The sequence below is a fragment of the Musa acuminata genome, chromosome BXJ3-9 (genome assembly GCF_036884655.1).
Source record: "Musa acuminata AAA Group cultivar baxijiao chromosome BXJ3-9, Cavendish_Baxijiao_AAA, whole genome shotgun sequence".
Taxonomy (NCBI): domain Eukaryota; kingdom Viridiplantae; phylum Streptophyta; class Magnoliopsida; order Zingiberales; family Musaceae; genus Musa; species Musa acuminata.
In genome coordinates this window covers 43,116,121-43,136,606 of record NC_088357.1, presented here as the reverse complement: position 1 = coordinate 43,136,606, position 20,486 = coordinate 43,116,121, and the positions used below count along the sequence as shown (strand labels likewise).

The 20,486-nt window shown below is 38.8% G+C and overlaps 1 protein-coding gene across 1 annotated transcript; it reads left to right on the top strand.

Annotated features, from left to right (window-relative positions):
* Window positions 1-189: 189 nt before the first annotated feature.
* On the top strand, window positions 190-19,902 carry LOC135648355 (galacturonokinase-like). The gene is made up of 14 exons (XM_065165983.1): window positions 190-349; window positions 495-608; window positions 6,931-7,002; window positions 8,235-8,278; window positions 9,705-9,813; window positions 12,203-12,265; window positions 13,825-13,904; window positions 14,535-14,634; window positions 15,096-15,271; window positions 17,054-17,094; window positions 17,187-17,215; window positions 18,389-18,458; window positions 18,765-18,854; window positions 19,475-19,902. Exons 1-14 carry the CDS (start codon window positions 317-319, stop codon window positions 19,717-19,719), a joined length of 1,266 nt encoding a protein of 421 aa, XP_065022055.1. The 5' UTR covers window positions 190-316; the 3' UTR covers window positions 19,720-19,902.
* The last annotated feature ends 584 nt before the right edge of the window (window positions 19,903-20,486 follow it).

Sequence of the window (20,486 nt, the reverse complement as noted above, 5' to 3'; positions counted from 1 at the left end):
TTAAATATTTTTAATTTGGCCAAAAATAATGTCTTGCATAGATCAATGATGAGAAAAATTCCATGGAATCGATCTCAAAATATTTTTCTAATTGAATTGAATCTTAAATTATAATTAAAAATATTTTTGATCCCATCCCCTTTTCTTTAATGTCAAGGAAATAGTGGGGTAATTTAAAGGTATACAACCTTTTCGCAAACACTCGAACGACTTCCCCTCGCGTTCACTCGCTACCGGCGCGTCAATCGATCTCATCTTTCTCTATAAAAGGGGGTTCGTTTTAGATCCAGGCGGACATCGGCTTCCGCGGGCGAGGATGGTGGCTTCTTCGTGGCCGTCGCTGGATGAGGTAAACCCCCTACCTAAACCGATGACGGAGCGATCGAACTCTCATTTTGTATCTGGCATTGTTTTGTGAATTTATTCCGGTTGGTCGTGTTTTTGAGCGGTGTGGTGATATTGTTTTGTTTTCATACGTGTTGTTCGGTACTCAGCTCGATGCGGTGAGGAACAAGGTGGCCGATATGAGTGGCGCGGATGTTAGGGATGTGAGGGTTGTGGTTTCGCCATATCGGATTTGCCCTCTCGGTGCCCACATTGATCATCAGGTTTGTTTCCGTTGTTTCTCGCCTCATTTTGTTGATCGATTTGTATGTTGAAATAGATTAAGCAGCGGTAGAGCTTTAATGGATAATGGTTGTAGACAATATATTTCATAATACATGTGGAATCGGTCAACAAATATTGCCGTAGACAATCAAGTTTCTTTTCCCTGAGATGTGACCGCTCCCTGCATTTAAGGCAGGTTTCTTGGATTTGGTGTTCATGTGCTTTCTTTTTATTGTATGTGGTGGGAAGATGGCTTAGACGACGGAGTTAACATTCCGGGAGTGTCTTCTAGGTCAGGTCATGGATGCTAAATTTTGGAAAGTCAATTTTGGCGTTCAATTGCATGAGTCCAGGATTCTTTGGTTATTGATTTTGAGCCACCTGATAGGATTGTTGGACCAGTGTATCACGGACAAAGTTCTAAACAAGATGTTTGATATAATACTTATGTATGTCCGTGTCTTTCTATTTGTTCATGCTTTGCACAGCTTGTAGAAGAATGGTCAAAGGCTTAACAACCCCATTTTAGTTGGGTTTAGTGGCCTTCTTAGGCTTGTAAATAAAGGTTGTGTCATGTGGACACCAGTGAGAGATACTCGGTCTGTAGTGGACCATTTTGACCTTTTGTTGTGCAACCGTTCAGAGCTTGTAAAGTCTGTTTGTAATTTGCATTGTCTGTGAAGTGCTTTCTGAAATGTTTGCTTGTGGATCCCAAGTGAGACGTTTTCTCTAACCCATTTTCTCTTTTATAGGTCCTAAGGGACCATGAGAGATTTCGAGGAGGCTGACCTTTGCGGACGGACACGCAAGGGTGCCGCACGACATAGGCAAAACCAGCTAAGTCCGTGACAGATGGTATCAGAGCGAGACAAGCACTCATAGAAACACTTGGTATGCAAATGTGAGGGACCTAGGGGGGCTGCGTTGAGGGCAGTCAACACACGCGCGATTGTTTGGGGGAAAACGGGCATGGAGATATAGGGAAAAGGAGTTGCTCAGAGGAGCGGGCATCTGAGATTGGCATTCAGAGGAATGACCAACTCTTTGCGCAAGAGGCACCACGAGAACAAGCAAGCTTGGAAGAATGCGGAGCCCACAAAGGTTGGGATGGCTGAGTTTGAGCTACGGCTCAACGTTGACAACTATACTTGATGGTGCTCAAGGCAAGTGAGACGCTTGATAAAGGATGAGACCATGCAAGGTGGAATGAGTTGCTCAGCGACTGAAAGAGTTGTGCAAAGCTCACAGAGGTGAGGGGAATTGCTAACTCGAAGAATTTGGTACTAATGCATGGGCTTGTATGTAGACGATGGAATGTTCGCGGTCATCCCAAGGCGACTGAAACTCGGCGCCATGGAGTATTGAAACTTTCTCTTCGGCATGTGAAAGATACGTCCGTAGGAGGCTGAAGTGTGCAGCAAGTTCAGCATGTTGCTAGGCCTTGAGCGGTGCAGCGGGGGCTGTATTGACGTGGAGTCACAATCTAGCAAGTGCATTTGCAGGAGGCAGAACAATGCACAGTTTGTTCAGCAAATCGGAATAGTCCAAGGAGATGGTGGTCTCCGAAACTTTCAGAGAGAAAAAAACGTAGAGAGATGTTGCTCCAACGGGACAGATATCCAGGAGGGATAGGTCCTGGTTCTCTAGAGGGAGAATCATGTGCAACAGACCGCACATTTTGAGGAATACCTAAAAAACAACAACTCCACGAAGCTCAATGGACTGAGCGAGCGGCGAGGAGTCGTCGCATGATCTCGCTTAAGAGAATGCATTGGTGGATGTATTGTGAGATCAAGTGGGGGAGCGACCCAAAGCAACACAAATGAAGACACACTTGGAGTCGATATGGAGATCAGACTCAAGGGATGGCTGACCCGTGGAATAGTGGGCGCAAGGGCCACCATCAACTCAATGCAAAACGAGGAGCGGAGCAACTTGGGTGTAACTTGGCGAGGTACCCAAGCCGCATGAAGGGAGCCAACATAGAAGATGAAACATGGAGCGGAAGCACAGAGCTTTCCTTGGACGGTGGTCAAGGACATGAACTCTTGTAGAGGCAAGAGCAGGATCATGTTGTTCCATGGGTCCTTCATTCTGACGGAGCGGACTCATCTTGCATGGTGTCAAAGACGAAGGGAGCTTCTATGCACATACACCTTATCTCGGAGAAGCATTTGATGGAGAACTAAGGCGACTTAACTTGCGGAGGCGAAGTTGGGTTCAGATGGCCTTGGCACGGGGCAAAAGGACGCGGAGGCAGGTACTCTTGAAGAATACGCAATAGTGTTGCCATTCAAGTTGTCATGAAGGAAGCAGTGCGTAGCAGAGATTGTGCTGGTAGGGGCAGAGGCCCAAGATCCAGACAATGGTGCACCACTTTCAGCGAAGTCGATGGACTTCGGGAGCTACTAGGCGACGAACTGTCATAGAGCGGTGCTTCATCTAGGTGTGACCCAAGAGCGGGTGGATGAAGGTCGATTGCCAGAGGAGCGAACAAAATCGAAGGTGGAAGAGACCCTGCGATGTATGGGCAGAGGCCACACATGGAGGGATTATAATTCAAGTTCATCCCACAAGGATCAGAATGCAATAGAGATGTCACCAGGAGACGACATGGTGCAGCGGATCGTGGTGGAATAGTTTGTGGCAATGCGATACACACGACATAGTCCCGTGAGAGACTATATCATACGGAGGTATGATCAAGAGCTATTGGAAGCTCCACTTCGGTGAACAACACGACGACAAGAAAGGCTATGGATTCAAGGAGTGAAGGCCATGGTACCACAGAGGCGGGTCTTTCGTGCGTGCATCGAATCTTGCATCAGATAAAAGCCTTGGTTATCAGCATATGGGGGCTGTGTTCCACCGAGGGAAAAGTTTGAATGCAAGTACCAATGAGTCCCATGGGAGGGACTTGATCATGCAGAGGTATAATCAAAGCAACTGGAGAGTTGGACTGCTCCAAAGCCCATATTCGCTTAAGGGAGCCCGGCAAGTCAGAGGACAAGGTTGAGTAAGCGAACGTTGCTACCAAGGAAGCTAAGGAGAACAGAATCGGTGCAAACCCTACAACGTGATGGCAGAGGCCATGCATGAGAGTTGCAGTCTGTCTTTCCATCGACCAAAAGGAGCTGCTTGGAGAACACAAAGGTATTGAAGCAAGGAGTCGAAAGGGGCGAGGAAGCGACGACGAGTCCAGAGGGACTTAGCTACCCAAAATCAAGCATCAGTTAGAATGGAGGTGGACTCGGAGGAGTACCACAGAGACATATCTACTGATCGTGAAGAAAAGGGATGCAGATGCGAGGCGACGGATAGTAGGGCCATGGGCATGGCAGCGCCATGATACTGTAGAGTCGGGACTTCCGTGAAAGTCATTGATCCCTTGCTCTCATAGAGGGAGAGCGCTTAGTCGTGAAAGGGGCCGAGGAGGTGGAACATGCAGAGGCAAACTCCAAAAACCAAGACAAGGCTGAAGGGTAGAGGCCAAGGAACTTCGTAAGACCGGTGTCAACGAGCTTCTCATCAAAATAGCCGAAAGTGAAGGACTTCGGGTCATGCAAGAGTGCACGACCAAGGAACGAAGCAGGCAGTACGCGGTGCTGTACTTTTGCTACTCAGTGGAGTAGGCGGCAGGGTTGATGGAGAAGACGGTACAATCCCAGAGGCGACCAAATCTATTAGAGAATTACTCCAAGTTGGGGTAAAAACTTCTAGCATTCCAGAAGTTCGATGGCATTGAGAAGGTGAATCACAGTAGCTAACTCAATGCAAGGAGTGCAAACACTTCGAGTGCTTCAGAAGTGTGAGCAAAGAGCTGGTGAAGGTCAGTAACCAGCTCGATGTATGGAGTACAACCCTTGAGGAGGTGGGCGAAGTCAAGTAATCATTGCCTTCTCAACCCTTAAGAGAATGGGCGAAACCGAGTACCCAAATTCTCTTATCTATCCAGCAGAGGAGCTCTGCACAGGTTTAAAGGCCCTTCGAAGATATTAGAAGACAATAGTTGTCAAATCCTCACTAATGGTGATCAGTGCTACTGAGAGTAGATTATTCGCTTTATTTCCTAATAGAATGCCAATCGAAAGCGGAAGTGATGCGAATATGCTTGGAAGTGATAACTAAGTGAAAGAAGAATCGATGGGTAAATTTTGTGGAGGAAGGACCCAAAACTTAAGAAGTTTGTGAGGCGATGCTCGTTAAAGCTCCAACAAGCATCTACTTAGTTCAAGTAGCATGAGACATTTGAGAGACTGGCGCATAGTAAGGATGGTCTTTTCCTTCATCTAGAGGATCCGCAGGAACCAACAGGGATCAACACAACTCAGCCAACCCCACACTAGAGTCAAAGTTATTGGCGAGTTGAAGCAGCATGGCAGATCAAAGGTTCGACTACTCAAAAACAGCAGCGGAGAGCAGTTGAGAGCCAAGAGACGCATGGTAGCTGGAGCATAAGATTGACGATTCAGCAAAGGCTTCGACGAGGATGTCGAAGGAATAAGTGGGGGAGAATGTCACGAACAAAGTTCTCAACAGGATGTTTGATGTAATACTTATGTATGTCCGTGTCTTTCTGTTTATTCATGCTTTGCACAACATGTAGAGGAATGGTCGAAGGCTTAACAGCCTTATTTTAGTTGGGTTTAGTGGCTTTCTTAGGCCTGTAAATAAAGGTTGTGTCATGTGGACACCAGTGAGAGATACTTGGTCTGTAGTGGACCATTTTGACCCTTTGTTGTGCAACCGTTCAAAGCTTGTAAAGTCTGTTTGTAATTTGCATTGTCTATGAAGTGTTTCCTGGAATGTTTGCTTGTGGATCAAGTGAGACGCTTTCTTTAATCCGTTTTCTCTTTTGTAGGTCCTAAGGGACCATGGGAGGTTTCGGGGAGGTAGACCTTTGCGGACGGACACGCAAGGGTGCCGCACGACTTAGGCAAAACCAGCTAAGTCCGTGACAAGTGGGGATAGTTAAGTGTTGTTGTATTATGCTATCACGTGAGGCCATCGTTGAGCTTTCTGGCTTGTGTTTAAAATGGTAGTTGGTTCATGGTTGTTCTCAGTCTTCATGAAGATTGAGTTGCAGCTAATGCGTGTGCCATGGAGGATCTGGAGGTGAGTTTGGCATCTCAAGTTCAGATTCATCCTCCCAATAGTTCCCCAGGTCCAAGTTTAAATCCTACCTCATGGACTTCACCATCCTCCTCCTGGTCATGCTTCATCTAGTATTGGGGACCACTTGATTTGGAGACTGCTCCATCTAGTATTGAGGACCGCTTCATCAAGTGTTGGGGACCACTTGATTTTGGTGCCAATGATGACAGTGTGAAAGAAAGCTTGATCGCGAATATTACAGAATCGTGAATCTGACGGAAATAGCAACCTTTACAACCTGAAGCCTACTAGAACTAATACAGGTTGTCTAACCATGTGGGTTCCTGTCAAGATGATTCCCCTCCTCGTATTGTCACGGAGCAATGCAGGTGATGCATGTCCGTGACCCTTTGTTTATGTTGTTTCTCATTGTCTTTCAATGTTTTCAAGTGTTTTCTCCTATGCAACTTGTAAGGGATATGGAGTAGTTCTGTCAGCCCTATTTTGCTGTTGAGAACGTTTTTGTTTCATGGTTTTTTTATTTGTAAAACATGCAAGCATTGTAGGTAGAGCAGCATCACATGTATGTGAAAATGGTCAATATAGCCCTGATTTTGGTATGCCATTAGTTGATTTCTGGTTGACGGTCTTGCAGTGCGAAATGTCAGTTGCCGTAGGATAGGTTGATGTCGCATGAGCACTTGTTCGCTATGGCTTTGTGTATGGTGAACTACCTTTGATCCTATGTTGCACGATCATTTAGATTTTACAGTGTCTATATAGTGTTTGCTTAAATGATTACTTGTGCAATCCTTAGTTTCGTTTCCACCAACCCAACTTGTTTTTGCATGTCCCTATGATATTGCATGAGGCTATGGGTAAGGTGACCCTTTACAGGCGGATATTGCAAGAGTGCTGCATGAATTAAACAAAACCAACTAAGTCCGACCGATCACATACAAAACCTATCTCATAGCCATTAAAAGTTGGAATTAGGGTGCTGCATGACTTGAAATTTCATGTTAAAAGTCATCATGGTAATTAACAGCATGGTTATGCAGAGATGTAATTTTTTTTGTTAATAAATTAAATAATGATTTCTGTGGTTTGTTTATAAATTAAATAAGAAATGTAATCCTTATTTGTTAATCAAATAAGGATCTGTACCAAAATATAAGAGAACCGGATTCACCAACTTGTTTTTCTGTTTCTTTTAATTTCTTATAGGGAGGAACCGTTACAGCTATGACTATCAATATGGGAATACTGCTGGGCTTTGTCCCTTCACTTGATGCTCAGGTAAGAGCATAGTCTTTAAAATCCTTATGGTTTATGCAAAATAATTTCCCTCTCGCTGATCATGAAACTAAAGTACTTAATCATATTCTTTGATCGACAATACAGTGCCCATTGTATACAGATAGAATTTCACCAAAAGTTCTTATTGGTTGTAGATTTTTTTTTTTTTGTTAAACTGTAGTTTTTGTTCTTTCTGGACAGGTCAAAGCTGAACTTTAAGCAGGCGTATCATGATACATCTCCACTAAGTAGTTGTATTGTACATGGCCGTCAAAGTGGAAAGAGCACTATGATATTGTTATGCTGATTAAAGATATTGCAGCAGTTAACCAAAGTTGCACTCCTTGCCATGACTTATTGGACTTTCTTTTTTGTCTTATCGAACACTGATCTTAAGGGGTTATTATCTTTAGCTGTGCAAAAATGTTATTGAAATTGATACTCATAAGATAGACTACTAAAAACTGAGTGCAGTAACTGGTACAAATATGATGTTTACAGAAAGACAATTTTTTTTTTATTTCTATTTCTTGAATTTCATCATTATGGAAAATCAATGCAAGTGGTTTAGATGTGTTATTTTAGGAAAGTAAGCCTTATCGAGAAGTCCTGGTCATCCTTTCACATGCAAGTGGTAGAATTTTGCACCAAATAGGCCACATCATAGGGGGTTTTGACACAGTCGTTTTCCCCTTCTTTATCATTGAACTGGTTCATTACTTTAACTAATCAATATAATGGTTTGTAATGGACCGATATAATCAAATGAACTTACTAACATAGCTCTTGCGTGCTTAGGCATTCTTTTTTCCAAGTGAATTGAGTACCCATGTCTTCAAAGGAGCTTGCATAGCAACCCTCCCATTAATGTTTATATATACGGTAAAAATTCAGGATATTGGTTGTCCTTACAAAGTTCTGGATGTCAGCTGCCTAATAGATAAATTATCTTTTGGTTTAGGACCAGCACGTGATGCACACAAAAGATTGGTTGGTTTAGATTTTACAGGATGATTACAAGTGCCTTAAAACATAAGAGAATTATAAACCTAATAAAAAAGTTCCACATGCCATATCTATATATTTTGTTGAGTTTTTGTTGCCTCGGTTCAGTATATCTTTCATACATTTCTTTTCTTGTGGTTTACCTTAAATGCTCCAAGATATTATTAAAAAACTTAAAACCATTTCTGGTTGCTTCGGATGCTGTTGATCTGAATATACTCTTGTAGGTTATACTACGGTCTGGACAACTTCATGGAGAAGTAAAGTTTAGGTATGGACCTTTTCAGATTAGGCTGATACAGTGTTTGTTGTACCATTAAAGAATGAAATCAGAAGAAAATGTGCTTTTCCGTTGGATTGCAAAGATATGAAAAACTTGGTTCATCTAATTAAAATCTTACAAAAGACTCCGTCTGTTGCCAAGTTATTTTCATCTCACATCCCTAGACTGTTAGTGACTTTAAATTGCTTTTGGTATGATCAGCATATTATACAGTCGCAATGATGGCTTTGTCTATCATCTTTCAGATTATTTGTTAATATCCCTTGGCCTAGAGTAATTTGTTCAGTTTCTTCAGATGCGTTAGCAAATGCAGGACATTTATCAGTATCATTTTGATAATTGAGGCTTATTAGGGCACTTGCTGATATTTTCCGATCTTGTCTAGTATGATTGTTTAAGCATATTCTGACTTTTCCCAACCTAGCATCAATAAACCACTTTTTGAATCTGGTTTGAGATATTCATTGATAGCGTTTTGGCCATCTTAGTCAAATAAATCTCAGAAAATTGTTTTTTGTCTTATGCTGTAGAAGTAGCTAGTTTTCTTTTCTTATGTACAGTTTGTTCAGATTTTTCCCCGTTTCTTTGTAAAATTGTGACTGATGGGAACACTAGGCTGCACTATGGTCTGGGTTGGACAACTTATGTGAGTTGCATCCCACATATAGTGATACCTCTGATGGATCTTTATGAAAAATTACAAGCTTTACAGTGGCAGACTATCTTGTTCATCCATTTTAATGGAATTATTGTCTGAAAAGTATATGCTGAGATGTTAGAATTGACTAACATTAGAATTTTTGTGATGGCTAAGTGTGTATAACTATAATTGATGGAGTAGTGCCTATAAGCTGGCACTTTTATTTTGTTTCAAAGACACTGCAGACCGATTTGACACTCAGATCAATCTTATTGCAAAAACCTACTCCTATATTTGTGTTACAGAGACATGTAAAACATTCTTGATCCTTATAATTTACATTCATCCATTAGGATGACAAGCAGTAAAGCAGGTTTATTACAAATGGAGCATATTTTCGATTACATTTGATTTCAATGCTGAATCAGGTTTACTGCTTCACATATCTAATCTACGATAGTTGAAAGTTTATCTGATGAAGATATAAGGTTTTCTTCAAATGTCAGATGTTCACTCAGTAAACCAAAAATTGTGTTTTCCAAACTTCATTTCAAATGATCTCAGCAGTCTTTTTGCATTTTTCTTATGTGAAACGAATTCTAGTTTAATTTTTTGTGCAACATCTTCAATATTTTGACTCTTATAAAGGCTACTCTGTCAAAGATGCTTTCTGACATATTGATCCATGATGGCTAAGCAATTTACTTTTGTGGTATTTGTTCCTGCAATTCACATTAGAAAATGTATGATTGCAGTAGCTTATGGTTTTTGCAGAGTTGATGAAGTTCAACACCCGAAAAAAATTCCTGAAGAACCAGATTGGGCATGTTACCCCAGAGGTGCACTTTATGCATTGCAAAGTAAAGGACATCATCTCACTAAGGTTGAAAATATCACTTATACCCTGTTAATAGTTTTGAATTTATATTATTATGTCTATTCAACAACGGTTACATTCTCGGTGTATATTTTTGGTTTGAGGCTTAGACATTTTAGATCCTTTTTGTGTTCAATATATGTGTATCCTAGGTATATCAGTTGCATCTAGGTTTGTAAAGATGGAACATATTTTTTGCATTATGAGCACCAAAAGTAAAACACCTCATCATCTTATTTGACGATGAATTTGAGACATATTGCTCTCAAGATCTTAATACGAAAAAGTTTTAACACTAAAAGGTTATATGAACCTATTAGAAAGTTCAATAAATGGAAATATGAACCTATTAGAAGTGAGGAAATGAGTACAACACCACTGAGAATCTACAACTCTGAGCAGTTTTATAACTAATGCTGTGTACTTAGTGCTATCTGTTGGTCCCTTTTATATTTTCGTTAGTACATTCCAGTATGTGAAATGTCAGGAAATATGGCTTACAAGAGTAACAAAGTAGATGTTGTAGAGTCTTAATTTAGTTCTGCTAATAAGTATTCAAGAGATTTCTTTATAACAACACAAAAATTGGACCGATTTATTAGGCTTGACTTGACACCACAGTAATTTAGCTTAAGTTGATTAATATTGTTCTTATCATTCCATCATTTGCTACTTGAATCTAGCTTGATTAGTAAGAAAATTGTTTTCAAATAGATGATCACAAACTACATTGTGATACATGGACATCATTTGCTAAATAAAGCAAGTTATCTGACATTCAAATAGTTTGTTTTGAACTATTCAATGAAGACCAGTCAGCTTTTTGCGTATCAGGCTAGAAGCCTACTAGCCTAGACATAATCAAGATTAGTGCCAGTAAGCTAAATCAATTTATTCATTAGACATTTCACATGCATTACAGTTAATCCAATCTTTTCTCTTTAAAAAGTCCCTAGAATATAGTTTATTGCTCAAGAAAAGATGGCTCAAGAAAGACAGATTTTCTTACCTTAAATGGTACATTTACCTTCCAAAATTTCTGGAAAACAAACTTCTAATTTCCCCAAGGGATCCATTGAGCCCTAGGGATTGCTAAATGATGAGACTGAGAGCTTAGCCTTAGAGAGACTCTCCAAAGCAACGAGTCATTCATGTCCAAAATGGTGCAGTAATTCAAAGCAGTTGCCATTTTTGGGTACTTACTCAAGAAGATTATCCCCAAAGGAATCATTGAGCCTTGGGAACTAGCTAATTCTAGCTTCACTTCATCTACAAAGAGAAGCAACATAATAGCTTTTCTTGTGAATAAGGGCATATAACAACAAGGATATTCTTAGTTACTTTGATAGTATTTAAATTTATGTTTATTGTTTCTAGTACTTTGATATCCTTAGTTAATTTGATAGTTTTTAGCCTTACCTCTCCTCATACCGTTAAGACAATTTGTCTCACCTCTTTTTAACTACAACATCTATAGGCATACATCTAAGATAATTTCTTAGGGATTGGCCCATTTAATATATCTAGCCAAAATTTTAGTAATACTTCGTTTTCTATTCTCAGAGATAACTCCAACATTTGAGAAAATCTTTTCACATGGTAGACAAGTTATCACTCCTAACCATTTCAAAGGGCCTTTACTTTCGATAATACATGTGCCGAAGCAAATCTTTTTGAGGAATTTCAATTCCCAGCCTCCAAGTTGCTTTGGATTACGCTCCATACTCCAATTCACTTAGTGTCATCATTTCAAATATTTCTAATTTTCTCCCCAAAAGAATGCTCTGTGCAAACTTACTGATTTATTCATGCCCTGTATAGGAACATAAAAGATTGAGAAATAGTGTAGTAGATGTCCGAGAATGATTTTAATATATTGTTTTCCCTCTATCACAAACTACAACCACAGTTATGCTTGGGAGCTCTAGCTACAGTTTATAATTACTTTAAATCTTGGATATATCAGGATGTATTGATTTCTAAATATACAGTTTTGCCCTAAAGAAGGACAAAGTTTGGTAAGGGTCAAATGTAAGCAGCCTTGACCTGAGAGCAAAGGGGCAAATGGTCTGTATATGTGACTTGATACTTCACACCCAAGTCCCAATTCAGGCAACTTTACTATGCTGTCAAAACATGTCCTCCATATAGCTCTCATGCCATCAATCGATAATTGTATCTTGCATATGTATCTGCAGATTCATTAGCATTTTCTTTGGTATGCATATGTTTTCCTAGAATATGCAATTTGAAAATGACTATATGTGTGAACATTTGTTTTTTTCTTTTTTGATGTCAAAACTACTACTGATGGTTTTATTTCACTGAAAGGTTGTGTTTTCTTGTGGTCAAAATTGATGACCTAAAAGTTCCTTTTTATAAATTGGTATTGCAGGGTATCACTGGGTTCATTTGCGGTTCTGAGGAACATAGTTCAGGGCTTAGCTCCTCCGCGGCTGTATGTTTTGTTTAAACTGATTATGATACCATTCCTTGCATATCTTATACTTCTCCCTTGTGTATTGTTTGGGGCCAATGTCATATACTTTCAAAAAAAAAGCAAATAGTGCTGTTTGTTATATGTCAAACATATTTTTGATACATTAATGCATCTTATGAAATCATTTAGCAAAGATCCTTTATGGGAACATGCCAAATCATCATTCAGAATATCCATCTCTATTTTTCTGAGATGTAACTCTATACATTTGAAGAACCACTGAAAGGATATTAGGTTGAAAGAAAAAAAATCTTAGGTTGTATAACTGATAGTACTCTGATCAGGAGTTGCTGAGGTATTTATTGTGTTTAGGACAGCAAGATTCAGTTTTAACATCTTCAGATCGGCTAGACATATTGAGTGTTTCTAAGTAAAAAAATAATCCAATTATAACTTGGCTGTATCATTTGCATGGAAAAGCTTAATGTTGCGTGACTTATGCCAAAGTTTTGTAATGAGATTTATAAGAACAAAATCCTTATGGTTAGATGATTGTGTCCTCGTAGTATAGTACAGTGACTATAAAATGATGACAATGACAACCATGGTTTGCAGTACCGGTCCGTACCGCTCCGACAGGCTTCCGGTACGCGGACCGTCAGTTACCGGTTCGGTACTGTAGCAGCACTGTAGCACTGCTACAGTGCTCGGCACGCCTGAATATACCGCTCGGTACACCTGGGTGTACCGAGCGGTATACCGTACCGTACCGGTACCGAGCCCAGGTCGAAACTCCGGTACGGTACGGTATTGCGAACATTGATGACAACTATGATGAGTCAAGTTATCTGGTATATGTTGCTGTCTTCCCTGTAGTTTTAAATAATATTGTCATTAGTAACAAGATCGATTAAAATAAATACACTAGCTAAAGTTGCACATTATAAAACAAAATTATATGTGGGTGCAACAGTCAATTCATGCACTTGAATTAGTTCACATAGAGACACTGATGCTGTGGAGATAGTAGAATACAATTTAATGTGGTGGAAAGAGTTTTCATGTGTAGAATTGCTAATCAAGGTAATTTAGTCATATTACTAATTTAGCTCTAAATTGTCTTTTGAGGTAAATATTATACTTCATAAATCTGTGAGAGGCAATTAATTAACTTATAATTTGATGGCCTATTATGTCAATATTTTATATATAAGAGTAATGTTTTTTCAAAATCTGTTATAATGAGATCAATCTTGGTACTCATTTTGCTACAACAATAAAATGCATGACCAGCAATATTCAAGACATGACATCTAAATGTGGTCCCAACATGAATAGTCAATCTTGGATGTATAGCTCTGTCAGATGTACTACATGCAATTGATCCATCTAATGCACTTCAATTGTCGAGGGACTAACGTTCATCCAATTCCTCTCGAGTTAAATTAGATCTATGCTTTTGGATGACAAGCAGATACTGTTTTTGCTTTTAACATTCCACTTTTCTTTAGATATCTTTTATCTAAGTAGCAAGTTCTATGATCTAATTATTCATGGTAGATTCTTTTTACCAACAGGTTGGCATCGCTTACCTATTAGCTTTGGAAACAGCAAATTGTAAAATCATAGGTCCTGAAGATAATATTGAATTGGATCGGTAAGTTCTTCCAAAGTGTTCCATAAAATGTGTTTACAATTAGTTTAATGCAATATATTCTTGTGCTGATACATTTTTACTTCTCTATTTCTTGCATACGTTTCTACCCTCATCTTTATTTTGTTACTGCAAAGCAATGTGTTTATGTGTGACTAAATATCTTGTTACATCAGAAGTATCCTAACACAAATTATATTAATGGATTCTTTTAACTATTTTTAAACTCCTTTGAGGCAAGGGGCATGCCTGGATATGCAGGCATAATATGTGCCAACCCACATAGGTTGGCTTGGGATCTTTCTCAGCCAGCATATCTCTGTACCGAGCTTTAGCTATGCTAGCCACACTCGCATGGCACTGAACAGCATGGAGCAAAGTTCAAGTCAATGATCACAGTGCTGTTGATGGATTTGTCAACACAATTTAAAAATTGTTACGACATTCTTGGTCCAAGTGTCATCATGGAAAGATGAACAGGAAACCAATTGGAATGCCACTGATTTATATTTTTTGTAGTCAATTTCTTCAGTGTGCTTGTGTTTAAATATAATTCTTGCCATTAAAAATTGTGACTTTTTGCTCTCTGATAAAAGAAGCATCATCTGGTCCAGTTAACTTGCACATCTGCAGGCTAATTGAGAATGTGTATCTACACCTCAAAAACGGTATCCTGGATCAGTCAGCTATTTTGCTTTCGAAGTATGGGTATCTTACCTGGATGGACTGCAAGGTACGGCTAGACTATTGTTGGGTAAAAATGAACTTTTTCAGATATTTGATATTTTACTCATCCTGGTTTCACATTATTGACTGCTACTAGTTTTTCATGCTTGATTATTATTTGCTTTCTTGTTTATGATCAACCAAAGCCGCATAACTTGGTTTTCCAGTAAGAATACACTTATTTTTCTGACTAAATTCATCAGTTTCACGGTCCTGAAGTTGACAATTCGCTTTAAATGGTCAAGTTGTAAAATGGATAAACCTTCTTTTACATCTTCTCTGGTGAAGTCCTAAGGGGACTGGTTAGCCTAAGCTTGTCTATCATGAACTTCTTTGTTAATCTGATATCTAAACATTTTTTCACACTAGTTCTTAACCATTCTTCTTCCACAATTATATGAAACAAGTCTGTTGGATGTCGTTCTATAACATGTATTGCTATTCTAACCTTTAGCTTTTCTTGGGTAGACAAGAAAATACGATAATGCCAACTTCTCAGAGCTGCAGAAATGTCAGCAATCCGAAGGACAAGCAACATACAAGATTTTATTGGCATTTTCAGGCTTAAAGGAACCTCTCATGAGGAACTCTGGGTATAATACCCGAGTTTCAGAGTGCAGAGAGGCTGCAGAAACTCTTTTAGAGTAAGTTTTTTATTTTGCTTCATATAAATGTGGCATCTGACACCATGTGAATATGCATATGCATTTTATTTTTTGCGTATCATTGCACTGTTGATCCTTTACTTCTGCATGAAGCCATTGCTTCCATGAATGTTTATCTGCTTGCATTCCATTTCAGGTTCTTGTGCCATGCCTAGGGGGTGCTGTCAAAATCCCTTCACACTGAGATTAGTTTGTACTGAACGAACTAGGGCTTGTGTTGTACCTTTCTGACACATTCACGTAGATCCAAGTCCAGAATGGCAAGTTATTGGCACCTGACTATAAAATCATTGCTTTTAACCATCATAAATTTGGTGGCCAAAATTTTGCTTCCATATGAGACACCAAGAATTTTGTTCCATTAGAAATCATTATTATTTTCAATAAATAGTATGGTGCTAATCTTACCCATTCTCAAAAAAATTGCTAGAAGAAACCATGGAGTCTATTGTACCAAGTTCTAGATGCTTGCTAGACTTGATGATTGCTTATTAAGTTTGTCATTTGCCTCTTGGCTCTTTCAGGACCCTCTTGGTGTTGACTTGGGAGCTTACACCCAAACCCATTAGATTGAGTTGAACCTCATAGCAAGTATTCCTTCTAGCTTTGAGTAACATTTACTTTTTGTCATGCTCATCTCAAGAATGACCTTTGACCACCGCTAATGCATCAGATCTTATCAAGCTGATACTTGAAGCCAAGCTGGGGGTAGGAGGTTCCTACAAGGAACATCCTGAATAGAAGTTGTTCATGCCAACTTCTTCATATCCTAGTGACATTAAATATACTAATGAGGAGGATGATCTTGATATGATATGAAGCTCATATTTCATTCCTCCGAAACCAATATTTTTGGTTCCGAAACCTAAACAACCAAGTCAGTACCAAATGCAAATTCTATGATGATAACTTAAGGTCATGCTTAGGCTTCATCATCATGCCTTCCTAAGCCTCCTTATGTGACACCAGATTGCCCTTTTCTAGCTAGCTTTGAGCTCATGTAGCCTTGTAGCTGGCTTCTGGTGTTTGTCCAACCAACTTGAATTATTTTTTACTGGATTATTCCGAGACTTATTCATTGTGAAGGAAATATCTTTCGAGTGTTCTTCATAGTGAAGATGCAAATCTATGTACTGCACATGCCAGCCATGCACAGAAAGTTACCCGATGCGTCAACACAGCTGAGGAGGATGATCTTGATATGATATGTTCATATTTAATTCCTCCAAATCACGTTTTTGGCCCCCAAATATAAACAACCAAGACAGTACCAAATGCAATTTCTATGATGATAAGAGTTATAGTTAGGCTTTGTCATCATGCCTTCCTAAGCCTCCTTTTGCAATACCAGATTGCCCTTTTCTAGCTAGCTTCGGGTTTATGTAGCCTTGTAGCCAGCTTCTGGTGTTTGACCAACCAACTTTAGAACTTTTTTTTGACTGGATTTATTCCGAGTCTCATTCATGGTGAAGGGTGAAGGTGGATATCTATGTGCTACATATGCCAGCCATGCAATTTGTACTCTTACTGATGGTACATTGTTCAACATGCACAGAAAGGTCCCAGATGTATCAACACAAGTTCTTTTTGGTTACATCTTGGCAGAGATTCTTGTGCCTGAATGAGACAACTGGTTCTCATAGAATATTTTAGAACATCAAATTGAAGTACGGAAAATATGAAATATTTTACTGATGATTTGTAATATCTTCTAATTGAAATTCTTATATATGCTGCTGTGTTACTATTCCACATCTACAGTGCTTCGGGTAATGGAAGTTTGGAACCTCTTCTTTGCAATGGTAAGTGTGAAACTTAATTTTTTTTAATAATTTAAGTTACCTAGTGAGGATGAATCGAGTCTAATAACATCTATTCTACTTTGCCCTACCAGTTGATCCAGACTCCTTTGAAGCACACAAGGTACTTATTCATTCCTCCAATTTATGATTTGGTGCAGTCTACCACTAGTTCTAACAAGCTTTTAAACAATAACTGAGCTAAGTCCCATTTCTCTGGTGAGACATGAAAAGATATGGACATGCATCTATCTCTCTTGTTTGTATGTAACTCTTGACTTATGCGCAAACATGATCTCTTCAATAGAAATGCTTAATTTAGTGGGTATCAGTTCAGCCAGTGTTTTTCTTTCTCATCATGAATCTTTTTGCTTTTAACGAACATGTCCATTTCGATATTTCAACTATTATGCACCGAAGTTTTTTGTTTATAGCAAGGTATACAGTTTCGAATAATAGACAGTATATATATATATATATATATATATATTAAAGGCGATATATATATATATATATATATATATATTTTATATACAAAAAATCTTTATATATATATATATATATAAACGAGGCGATGTCACCTCGACGACGTCGCCCCGCCTGGGGAGAAGAGAGAGGTAACGTCGTCGAATTATATATATATATATATATATATATATATATATATATATATATATATATATACCAAGCGGTATACCGCTCGGTATACTGTATCGTACTGTACCGAGCGAATGTCTAAACGCTGATACGGTACGATATTTCAAACCTTGGTTTATAGTCACCATCACTTCCACATCCATCATACCCTGGAATCACTTATCAAGCATGTACAGTTGTACAGTACCATGAAGAAATTAAAATTTTGGAAATGTCAAGACTCAAGACAAATCCTTTTGCTTTTTACCCATGACTGCATGTCCATGTCGTAAACTGGAATTGATATGTTCTTTGGTTTGATATCTTTCCATTGCATTTATCTCACTTTCTGTCAATTTTGTTCAATCTTTTCACAGGTTGCTTTCTATTTCTGAAGTTGATGAAATAATTCTGTTGTCTGATAACAAGTTAAAACGGAAAGAACAGATGTAGTGGTTTATGTCAGATTGGATTACCTTACGATTAAAAATTTATCAGAGCCAATTTTAGCAATTTATTTTGATTCAATTTGCTAAGGAGTTGACACTGAACCAGCCAACCGCTTAAAGTTTTCTCTGTAAAGGATTGTTGAACACTTTGGTCCATTGTCTACTGTTTTCTTTTGGTTCTCTAATTTACTTTTTCTCTTGTCCATTTGCAGAGTATTTTAAAACCGAATCTTGCAAAAAGAGCTCTCCACTACTTCTCAGAAAATAAGCGGGTTAAGGAAGGTTTTTTTCCTCATATTCAGATGAACATATTTTTATTTCTTATGTATGAAGATCCTGTCATGAACTTCCATTTGTTGGTTATATATTCTGTGGGCAAACAGTACTACTATCCGATAACTTTCATGACATAATAAAAGATAGTTGGAATAAATGATAAGAAACCAATTTGTGTAGTCTTGAACAGTGCAACTAGTAAAGTTGTGGGGTTATTAAACATAAAATTAAATTGCATATAGTTCTTTTCTGGGCCTTTTCATCATCTGGTTCGATTGCACTAACTTTATGCTATTTTTTTTTTCATCGTAGGACTGAAGGCGTGGGCTTCTGGAAATTTGGATGATTTTGGGAAGCTAATATCTGCTTCTGGTCTCAGTTCCATAGAGAACTATGAGTGTGGTAAATAGAAATTCTTTCAGATACCATGTTATGTTAATGCCATTACTTTGCTTGATTGATCATTGTTGCTTTGTAGGCTACTTTTTCACTATTGAGAAACATTTATTGATAATTTAATCTAGAACCAACATGTAGTCCTTGAGTTCCTTATTTCTACCGGTGGTAGCACCTAGGAGCCATGAATGGGGTAGTTGTGATTCTTACTGTCCAGAAGCTATCAGTCGAGAAAAGAGGAAGTAAATTGTAATACCATAAAGAGCAAGCTTAACATATTACATTTGATTGCCTGGTTTCATATTCTAATCACTATACATAGGACGGGATGGAACTGGGATGAAAACTGAGTCAAAACCAATCCTATTTTCCTAGGCATATCAGTAGTGGTGGGACATGAAAATGAAGAGTTGAGAAATAATGCATGTTCAGATCGAGACCATCTTCAGTATGTCCAATACCTATTTTCCTAGGCATATCAGATCAAGTATGTGTTTGCATGATTTTGCTTGATGCACCTTGGAGGATAGTGACCTTTCATTCATTGCTTAAGCCTTTTCCTGATCTTACGGAGAACACATTGAGATACAACTGCACCATGATATGTCTTTTGTGCAATGATGCAGGGTGCAAGGAGATGATAGATCTCTATGAAATCCTTCTGAAGGCTCCTGGTGTTTTCGGAGCCCGCTTCAGCGGTGCTGGATTTAGAGGCTGCTGCCTTGCCCTGGTCGATGCTGATCTTACGGATAAAGCCGCTGCCTTCGTCAAGCAGGAATACCAAAAGGTTCAACCTGAGTTGGCCAGCAAGCTCCCGCAAGACAGGCTTGTGTTGATATGCGAACCAGGAGACTCTGCTCATGTCATATAGCAAGTAGAATTCAGCCACTGAAGGTACGTCGTTAACCTGCTATCGCAATTCTTATTCATTGTACAACTTGTCATTCTATTGTAATATCGCGTGCACATTCGATTTATTGTTCCATTCGACATCTTCTGTCATAAAAGTCTTTGCATTTGTTGACACTTGATATGTGAATGCTTTGTCGTTGCATCTTGTACTGGCAAAACAATTGGCTCATCTGCGGTAAAAGTCCCTCATCTTTCATTCTTGTCACAGATAAGGTAGTATATATGATCTTGTCTTGAGGGATGCCATTTCTTCTTTTTGCCTAAATGTCGAGACCATTCAGAAACTTTAAGACGATCCAACAATTTTGTTGTTGGTCATCGAGGCTTCCACTTTGATGCGTACTGATTCCATTCTAATAGCTCATAGTAATTAGCTAAGAGTTTTTTTTTTAGAAAAATCTATATTTAAAATATTATTAATTTGGTGATAAATTTACTAAAGGTTAGGGGATCTGAAGCATCATACAATAAGTTAATATCAGTTCAGCTGAAGAAAACTTAGACTATTATTGATAGGAAAATCTTGATCTCAATCTTCACAGGTTGAGTCAAGACATGTTTTAGAAAAGTGAGATACGAGTAAATTTCCTGCCGAGTCACAAGTTGAATTAACCGATGAGGATGACCGACTTGGAAGCCGTCGTCTTGTCTCTATTTGAGTGACGAGAGAGAGAGAGAGAGAGAGAGAGAGAGAGAGAGAGGATCCTAACTGTAGGGCAGGAACAA

What these genes read in the sequence shown, in the direction of transcription:
- LOC135648355 (XM_065165983.1), top strand. Translation starts at nt 317, where the DNA reads ATGGTGGCTTCTTCGTGGCCGTCGCTGGATGAG. An exon ending in CGTGGCCGTCGCTGGATGAG is followed by an intron (nt 350 to 494) that starts GTAAACCCCCTA and finishes TTCGGTACTCAG; the next exon opens with CTCGATGCGGTGAGGAACAA. An exon ending in GGAACCTCTTCTTTGCAATG is followed by an intron (nt 17,095 to 17,186) that starts GTAAGTGTGAAA and finishes TTGCCCTACCAG; the next exon opens with TTGATCCAGACTCCTTTGAA.